The sequence below is a fragment of the Sander lucioperca genome, chromosome 7 (assembly GCF_008315115.2).
Source record: "Sander lucioperca isolate FBNREF2018 chromosome 7, SLUC_FBN_1.2, whole genome shotgun sequence".
In the NCBI taxonomy this organism is placed as follows: Eukaryota; Metazoa; Chordata; class Actinopteri; order Perciformes; family Percidae; genus Sander; species Sander lucioperca.
The window spans coordinates 1211191-1221414 of NC_050179.1; the positions used below are offsets into that span (position 1 = coordinate 1211191).

The 10224-nt window shown below is 40.5% G+C and overlaps 1 protein-coding gene across 2 annotated transcripts in view; it reads right to left on the reverse strand.

Moving 5' to 3' along the window:
• The window catches only part of ttc38 (tetratricopeptide repeat domain 38), a 23574-nt gene extending 14318 nt beyond the window's left edge, over nucleotides 1-9256 (reverse strand). For both annotated transcript variants that reach the window (XM_036003782.1, XM_031283020.2), the window contains exons 1-4: nucleotides 9118-9256; nucleotides 8562-8639; nucleotides 8341-8422; nucleotides 5197-5368 (exon numbers count right to left, since the gene is read on the reverse strand). In XM_036003782.1, the coding sequence (XP_035859675.1) occupies nucleotides 5197-5368; nucleotides 8341-8422; nucleotides 8562-8639; nucleotides 9118-9147 (362 nt within the window). In that variant the 5' untranslated portion in view covers nucleotides 9148-9256. The remainder of the gene's footprint in view (nucleotides 1-5196; nucleotides 5369-8340; nucleotides 8423-8561; nucleotides 8640-9117) is intronic.
• Between the last annotated feature and the right edge of the window lie 968 nt (nucleotides 9257-10224).

Below are 10224 nucleotides of genomic sequence, written 5' to 3' on the forward strand. Positions count from 1 at the left end.
CAGTATGGATAACTAACGAAAGTTAAAAAAATAAAAAATACAAAAACAGTGCTGTGCATTTAGGTCCCAGTTTGTGGTCTATCCTTCCTGATGTATTCTATGAAAGGGCCCCAAATCTTCTTGAACTTATCTTGAGTTAGACATGGAAAACCGAATTTCTTCAAGGTGTAAACAGGAAACCATATCATATAGCCACCTCTTGAAGCAAGGAGGGGAAGCTGACTTCCACTCCTTTAGGATAACCCGTTTTGCAATGGTCATACCAAACATGAGGGCTTGTTGTAAAGCGGATGGAAGAACCAAAGAACCGTTGGAACAGCCCAGTATCACTAAGAGACAGTCAGGAACCAGTTGTCTATTATAAACAGCACTGTACAAACTGAAAATGTCAACCCAGAACCTTGAGAGTTTAGAGCAGGACCAGAAAAGATGCCCAAGAGTTCCATCAGCTAATTTGCATTTATCACAAGTGGGGGAGACAGCAGGAAAATTTTTGTTCAGTCTAGCCTTGGAATAGTGCAACCAATGAACTACTTTAAACTGAATGAGCTGAAGTCGAGCATTAATAGAGCATGCTTTTATCCTGTTTAACCCTTTCGCCCATAGCTCGTCAGATATTACTTCGCCAATGTCCTTGATCCACGCCTCTTTAATATGAAGAGAGGGGGTTGCCACAACGAAGAGGTTAACAAACCAAGAGATCAGATGTTTGGAGGTGGGAGGTCTGGTCATAATATCAAAAAAGTCATGTTGCATGAGAATGCTTGACAAAATTCCTAATTTGAACGAAAAAATTGAACTTAGCCTGGAGCTGGGCAAAAGATGCAAAATGATTATCAATGTAGAGATCCCTAATAGTAGTTAAACCTTTATCTGACCAGGGCTTAAAGACAGTATCCATCAAACCAGGCTTGAAACAGGGGTTCTGACATATGGGGGCATGAATTGACTTTTCTGGGAGGTTCAGAATTCAGAATTTGCTTTAAAATTTTAATCAAGTTGCAGAATAAGAAATTATTGCGTAGCGATTTAATCTGAAAATCAGGATTTGAGAATAGAATGGAGTGACACAGCACTACTAAGTTCAATCTCAGGCCATCTAGGGCCGGGTCCGCCCTCCTGTACACCCCCAGCAGTGGGCTGATTGCAGAAAACCCATGCTCTGGCGTTACAGGCCCAGTAGTAATGCCGAAAAACAGGCAGGCCTAAACCACCCTCCACAGTGGGCTTCTGTAAGTGGGCCTTTGAAATACGGGGGGGGCTTGGAGGCTCAGATGAAGGGCATGATAATAGAGTCTAACGTCTTAAAAAAGGAAGAAGTGAGGAAGATGGGCACATTCTGAAATAAATAAGTAAATTTAGGGAGCACGACCATTTTAACAATGTTGACACGGCCAATCAATGAAAGGAGGAGAAGTTTCCATTTATCTATCATACACTTGAGCCTGTCGATCAGATCCATATAATTAAGTTTAAAGAGAAGTTTTGGATTTCTGGGGATGTTAATCCCCAGGTAAGAAAAGTGGTCATGGGTGACTCTGAAGGGCAAATTGAGAAGGAAACTGGAGTCGAGACCATTAGACAGAGGCATAAAAACAGATTTCTCCCAGTTGATAGTAAACCCAGAGAATCGCCCAAAGCCATCTATCAGATTAAGAAGGGGTGAAAGGGATGTTTTTACATCTGAAAGGGTCAGAATTAAATCATCTGCGTACAGACCAATTATACACTCGGATGTGCTGCACCTTATACCTGAGATTTGGGGGTTGGCTCTAATGGCTATGACCAACGGCTCAAGAGCTAATGCAAAAAGCACTGGAGAGAGGCAGCAGCCCTGCCTGGTGCCGCGGTGCAACGGGAATGGAGGGGATTTTTCATGGTTGGTTAGAACAGAAGATTGGGGACCAGCATACAGCATTTTTAATATATTCATAAATTTCGACCCAAAACCAAATTTGTCAAGAGCAGCGAACATGTATCTCCACTCTACCTGGTCAAAAGCCTGCTGGGCATCTAATGAGATCACAGCAGAGTGAGGCAATTTAGTTGAATACATTAAATTAAGCAAACATCTTGTGTTTGAGAAGGAAAATCTATCGTGGATAAAACCTGATTGATCAGGATGAATTAAAGTGCCAATATATTTGTTTAACCCATTGGTCAGGACTTTTCCTATAATGTTTTGGTCCGAGTTAAGCAGAGATAGGGGACGATACGAGGAGACATTTGTTTCGTCTCTGCCCTTTTTTAAGAGGACACAGATATGGGCGTCGTAGAGAGTATGAGGGAAAGTACCATTTTTCACTGAACAATTGACCATTCGAAGGAAGAGGGGGGCAATAACGTCAATGTGCATCTTGTAAAATTCGATCCCAAATCCATCTGGACCGCATGCTTTGCCACCGGGAAAAGAACAAATAGTATTTCTGATCTCCTCCAGTGTAAATTCAGAGTCCAATTCTAGTCTTGCGGACTCAGAAAGGACTGGAATGCCTAAAGTATGGAGAAAATTGGCAATGTCTGTATCCGTGGCAGTAGATTTGGAAGTATATAGATGGCTGTAAAAAGTAAAAAATCTGTCATTGATCTGCTTGTGATCAGTTAATAGCTGACCGGTGGAAGAGGACATTTTATGTATTGCCCTATCAGATATGACGCCCCTCAGTTGCCTAGTGAGCAATTTATCGGCCTTCTTACCCAGCTCAAAGTGCTTCTGCTTTAGTCTACGAATATAGTTCCCAACCTGCTCGCCCAGAATATGGTTGTATTCATACTTCACTTTCAGAGTAGAGCTGTGTATCTTCAGAACCTGTATTTCGATAGTCCTCCTCCAGTTCAGCTAGTTCAGCCTCAATAACAGTGCGACGCCTGAGCCTGGCCCTTTTGCGAGACGACTGATACAAGATGATGTGCCCTCTTATCACGGCTTTAAACGACTCCCACAAAATAGAATCTGAGACAGCGCCATTGTCATTAATGAGCAGAAAATCTGCAATCTTGGTCGATATGTAGCCACTGAACGTGTCATCTAAATATAGAGAGGGGTTAAATTTCCAACTATATTAGGGATATTAGAAATAAGTCTAGAGTCAACCAGCATATAATCAATTCTTGTGAAACTGCCATGCACGGGGGAGAAAAAAGAAAATTTCCTTTCTAAGGGGTGCTGGTGCCTCCAAATATCAACCAGGTCCAGAGATTTGGCAAGGTTATTGAGTACAGTGACAGATTTCAATGATGGGGCCACGGAAGAGGAGGACCTCTCCAATTGCGGATCAAAATAACAATTAAAGTCGCCGCCGATAATTATATTGTGGTCATTGTAGTCTGTGACATGATTGAATATTTTACAGAAAAAATTGGGGTTATCGAAATTTGGGGCGTAAATGTTTAAAAGAACTAAAAGGGACTGAGGTGACCGTACCCGTGACAAGTATGAACCTTCCACCTGGATCGGTAGTCTGCAATTTGAATACAAATGGGATGGTTCTGCGAACAAGAATGGCAACCCCCACCCACCCTATGGGTCTCCTGCTTCTTTTACCTATATAGTTAACGATATCTTTTGCATTTCTAATCCAAACAACGTCAAACTTGGCACTGCTTTTACTCGTGCCCGTAGGAAGACACCTGTCAAGTTTGAAATCCATCGGACTAACGGTTCAAGAGATATGCGCATAACACACACACACAGACATACAGACGTTCCTGCACTTTATAGATTTTTTTTATAATTTTGTAAAATATTGTTATTTAAGAAAAGGCATTGCACATTTTTTGTTTATGCATTTATTCAAATGCTTATTTTGTATGTTTCAAAATAATTTTAGTATTTTGTGCATTTTCCTTGATAATCAAGTCGTACACATGATACCCTTATGTCGCAATCGCAGTGTTGTAAAGCGCAATATACTTTTCATGCTGTGGATCTGAAGTATTAGACCGTGTCAAATGGGGACAGAAAAAGAGGAACATGGGGATGAATGAATATTGCCCGATAGATAAAATATTCTTCTAGTCGTCTGTTGTCTAAAAAGACTTTATTCTTTCACAGGCAAACTAGTTAGTGGTGTGATTATAAACAAAACTGATCTCTCTCTGTTGACTGACTGCACTGTAGCCCCCACTTCAAAACCTGTTACATCAAATCAGTGAAAATGTCTCTTTTTATTCTTAAATAATTTTGTTTTGCAGACGTTTTATTTTTTAATGAACATTTCAAGTACATACAGTATCTATGTATGCACTATTTCAGACTTACACTACATGTTACATGTCATGTGCAATATTTTACATATCTTTTGTTGTATGTCATCTGTGACTGTGTCCCTGGTGTACCATGGTACTGTCTTGTGGCTACGTATTGTTTTTAAGTTGATTGCAGCTGTGTGTAACAGTATTGCACAAGCAAACTTTCCCCTTGGGGACAATAAATCTTATCTTACAGTTAGAGGGACTTACTGCACTGTATGCCTTTTAAAGAAATGGAGGTTATAGGGGAGAATTCTATACATACAGCGATGAGTCGCTCCTCATTTGAATAAAGTTGAATCCAGGCTACTTTATGCAGATGAGCGTGCAGCTCGGCTCGCTGCCTCTCAAAAGCTCAGGAAAATCTTTTAAATTGACCGTAGTCTGAAATGAAGACAGATTCAGCAACTGCATAGCTTATTTCTCACATAAAATGATTTTTGTGCGGTGAACTATTTTCATAAAATAAGAGATCGTATTCCAAAGCTGCCATTATGGTCCGTTTTGAAATCCGGGAGCAGACAGCCCCACGTGACGTGTTCGTCCAATCAGGTGCAGCCATCAGGGTTGTAAGAGGGTGTAGCCTGTTTTCTTTGCTGGTCAGTGGTCATTGAAGAGAAACTGATAACTGCTAGTGGCAAGCATAGCGTGCAATGCTTGGAAGTGGGGCGATCCCTTCCATGAAAACATAGCATGAGACGAAAAACATGTTTTAATGGACACGCATAAGAATCAAGTATTCACCCAGACCATGGTAGAACTGTCTGAACTGTGTAAAAGCCCCTATGTGGCAGACAGCAATGCATGTTGGGATTCCCTATTACAACTTTAAAGAGCACTTGTGGTCTTGAGACCCTCTTTGGTAACCACTTGCCCTTGTAAGACCAAATTATTTTTCATCCCTCTGTATTCCCCCATACTCCTGTAGCAAACTCTGGATCTTACCCACGTGAAAAGAGCTCCATAGCCTTGACATGCAGCTTCTCTCTGGGAGAGATATCCTGGCTGTTGGCCAGCTCCACAGTTCGCCTCACAGCGCTGGCCAGACGCTCATTCAGACGGGTGGAGCTCGTCGTTGACACCAGCTCCAGCCCCGTACTGATCACATGGCCCATAACTACAGGGAAAACAGATAACACTGGTCTTTTGTTCTGGACTTTATTACTGCAATTTAAAAAACTCACTTGCAAAGCCAGATATGTAAAGGGGCACCTTTAAGTAACTGCCTTTACTGCTTAAGCCTCTCAATTTCTCTTCATGTTTAATGAAATAAAGTTAATGTTAAAAGGGCTTCAGGATATTTTATTTTAACTAGATGTTCCAGTCATGCATTACACTTTAAATAAGCTCTCTGGCGACAATTCTGCAACAATAGCCAACATTTATGTGGTTAAAAACTTAACAATAATTCCAAATACTGTTTGACAAATGCTTTGTTTTCTATCCAAAGACAATTTGTGTTCCATTTAAATATTCAGATCTTTCAGATAATTCATCTTAAACCTAATGACCTCAACTTTCTGTTGTCATGCTACCATAACAGAAACAAATTGGAATGGTCTGATCCTGTATTTATTGTTATGGTCAAAAACAGCTTGCAAGTTCTCAGGACCATAATAATTGTTGAATCTGCACAACAACGGCTTGATTAATTTGCATGAACAATCAAACACTGACAAAACATTTATTGTTTTAAGCCCCCAACGTCTACGATTAGGCAATGGTTATGGTTACGGTTAAGGTTATGGTTAGGTGCCTTGAAGTCAACGGTCGCAGCGCTGCCTGGAAGGAGACGTTGGGGGCTTAAAACGCCATCAAGCATTTAAAACACTTGATGAGAGCTCAAGCTGAACACATGGCAATAAACAGCAGCATCTATACATGCATAGCACTGACTACAAGTCACACAATTGCTTAGTTTGACAGACAGGTAGTGGTCAACCTCTGCTTCTCTAGGCCATTGGTCAATGCTTTTGCTAAATAAATATGGCACAGGAAGTCATTGCTAAATGTCCTAGGCTTCATCATATCAGACAGGCACAGCAGAGACTCGTGATAGCAGGAAACGCACAGGTGTAACTAATAACATGAATTATGCCTGAGTTCCATTAATTGTCCCAGCAAGTCATTCCACTGAGCTGGCTTGCAAAATACCAGGGTAGGCAGTCGTTAGTAATGTCATTAATTAGGCTACACCTGTGCTTTATGTGCAACTATGTTTTATTTAGCCTATAACATATCAAAATGCTTATTTGGAAAGTGTCAGTTTAGCTGAGCATCTTTGCTTTTTAGAGGCCATATAGTCCCTTCTATTTACAGTGAGGAAAATAAGTATTTGAACACCCTGCTATTTTGCAAGTTCTCCCACTTAGAAATCATGGAGGGGTCTGAAATTGTCATCGTAGGTGCATGTCCACTGTGAGAGACATAATCTAAAAAAAAAAATCCAGAAATCACAATATATGATTTTTTTAACTATTTATTTGTATGATACAGCTGCAAATAAGTATTTGAACACCTGTCTATCAGCTAGAATTCTGACCCTCAAAGACCTGTTAGTCTGCCTTTAAAATGTCCACCTCCACTCCATTTATTATCCTAAATTAGATGCACCTGTTTGAGGTCGTTAGCTGCATAAAGACACCTGTCCACCCCATACAATCAGTAAGAATCCAACTACTAACATGGCCAAGACCAAAGAGCTGTCCAAACACTAGAGACAAAATTGTACACCTCCACAAGCCTGGAAAGGGCTACAGGGAAATTGCCAAGCAGCTTGGTGAAAAAAGGTCCATTGTTGGAGCAATCATTAGAAAATGGAAGAAGCTAAACATGACTGTCAATCTCCCTCGGACTGGGGCTCCATGCAAGATCTCACCTTGTGGGGTCTCAATGATCCTAAGAAAGGTGAGAAATCAGCCCAGAACTACACGGGAGGAGCTGGTCAATGACCTGAAAAGAGCTGGGACCACCGTTTCCAAGGTTACTGTTGGTAATACACTAAGACGTCATGGTTTGAAATCATGCATGGCACAGAAGGTTCCCCTGTTTAAACCAGCACATGTCAAGGCCCGTCTTAAGTTTGCCAATGACCATTTGGATGATCCAGAGGAGTCATGGGAGAAAGTCATGTGGCAGATGAGACCAAAATAGAACTTTTTGGTCATAATTCCACTAACCGTGTTTGGAGGAAGAAGAATGATGAGTACCATCCCAAGAACACCATCCCTACTGTGAAGCATGGGGGTGGTAGCATCATGCTTTGGGGGTGTTTTTCTGCACATGGGACAGGGCGACTGCACTGTATTAAGGAGAGGATGACCGGGGCCATGTATTGCTAGATTTTGGGGAACAACCTCCTTCCCTCAGTTAGAGCATTGAAGATGGGTCGAGGCTGGGTCTTCCAACATGACAATGACCCGAAGCACACAGCTAGGATAACCAAGGAGTGGCTCTGTAAGAAGCATATCAAGGTTCTGGCGTGGCCTAGCCAGTCTCCAGACCTAAACCCAATAGAGAATCTTTGGAGGGAGCTCAAACTCCGGTTCAAAGGAGTTCAAATACTTATTTTTCCTCACTGTATGTGCTTAGATTACTCGTGTACACGTTAGTGTGTTTAGCCTAATTTTTCATTGTTTAATGACCCCAAAGCATGAGATGATACCCTTTCATTTTAAGTAGGATAGGGCTTATGAAGGAATGTTTTTAAATATTTATTAATCACTATAGTAGTTGGTCAGCACCGAGACCTGAGTTCTCATTTCGTTCTCATCCGTGTTGTGAGAATGACAAAGTATCTATTTTATGATTGCTGCTCCCTCAAACTGGAACTAGGACTTTGAGAAACTGACCTTGTCAATGTTTATTTGAAGTATAGAGGGTCACACAGTCATTTTTAATTAGGATATTTTAGCAGTGGATATATTTAGCACTGTTACCTTCATCCTTTCCTTGTTTACATATTCTAAACTTTCAACATTGATTTGTTTACTCTGCTTCTCCATGAGTTTTCATGTCTCATCAGGACTTACCTAAGTAAAAGGTTAATTAAAATAAATGAATAATGTTAATGACAACATATCCATTTACCGAAGTTAGGGTCAGCTTCCTGGAGAGCAGAAATGCATCCTTCAAATCCCCCCAAGGTTTCATCATTCCGCCATTTCACAAACTAGGAGGCAACAAAATTGAGATGTTGAGATTGTAAGTTTGATTGTTTTCACTGATCTAGATGCAGTAGTCTGCAGACAATATCACAGTTTGTGTATAAGCAACTGTATGTTTATGTGGAATGATAGGACAAGCGTTACCTGAGTAAGTATGGCGTCATATAGTTTGCAAGCCTCATTACTGCTGGTGGACAATGGAAGACCACCTGCTCTCCATGCCTGTAGATTAGGATGCAAATATAAATATTAGATATCAGTGCAAGGTTTGTATTCATACACAGATATTGTAACACAGCACTTTTTCTGACCTTAAGTCCGCCTGACAAAATTTGTGCACACGTCGCCAACCTTCAATATAAAAGAGGTTTAGGTTGATTTAGCCCACTCAATAAACGGTTTTCAGTGTTACTAGCGTTAGTATTAATGCAAAACGGCAGGCGCGATAGAATAAGTGAATTATTTAGACAGTTATGACCTAGCTGAATACGTATTTTGGGTTAACTCATAAAGCGAACAGTTTAATCCCACCTATCCCACATCGCCATATTTTCGCTTCAGTTTACTGTCAATTCCATTATGCTAACACAACTGCAACAAGTTATCAAGCCCATCATTTTAAACCACATGAACAACGAATGTCGTGCTATTCTCTGCCGAAATGCTTCTCTTTCTATGATATAGCTAATTCTTCACTTACCTTGCAGTCCCTGAAACTTGAAGCCATCATTTTAGATGTGCAGCTTTGACTTCTCCAAACTTTCAACGACTTACGGTCACTGGAGGTGGGTCACGTAAAAAAAAAGAAAATAAGAGACAAGACCGGAAGTTAACTTAAGTTGGTTTGCTTTCAAAATAAGTGCATGAACAAAACGTGTCAAATATATTTGTAAGTAAAGTACTACTAATAATAAACTTTTTCGCGTGTACATTTTGTTATGGGAGTGAGGAAAATGGACACAAATCCTCGCTGTTAACTGCGGGTTTTATTTGCTTTATTTTTTTTGTTAATTCCCTTCCCATTAGCAGAGCTTTTTCAATACAATGTTAAAATGTGTTCCACTGATTTCAAACACTAATGCAGTGCCCGTTCAAAACGTGCCTGTTTGGAATTGGGTGGCTGCTTGGCCTCCGGTATTTCTGCTCTCAGCTTAGAACCGCTCATCCACAACTTCACACTCGACTTTCGCTTCCTTGGTAGGGATGGGCGATACCACACTTTTAGGATTCGATACGATACCGATACCGTTAATTTCTTATTGGCAATTTTTGTCAGTAAAAATATTATTACATTTAAGACAAATCACAAGACAAATACAGACCATTTATACAAAATGTATTATGGTCAATACATAATAAAATTAAAATAAATAACATAAATATGAATGAAATAAATTAAATATGAACAAAAACACACACATTTTCAGGCCCTTGGCTGTGTCGCTGTCGCACGTTGACGCTCATTCGCTCGTCTCCTGTCACGTGACATGGGCCAGCTCAATACGCCGCCAGGTACAGGGGTGTCCCGGCACATAGTAATTTAAGTAAGTAATCTAAAACAGCAGAAAGTGATGCATACACCCCCAATTATTATTTTTTCGTTTATATCGATATTTTTTTAAGGAAATCAATGCCAAATGAGTTGCGTGAGTATATCGATCTATCGATACCACAGGATCGATACGCCCATCCCTATTCCTTGGGTCCTAAACATTACACCTGCCATGACATTTTCTTGTCCTGAAAAAGACTACTCAGTCTGAGAAAACTGTTGTCTTCTGTGGCTCTGGAGGAGCTTTGTCAAGTC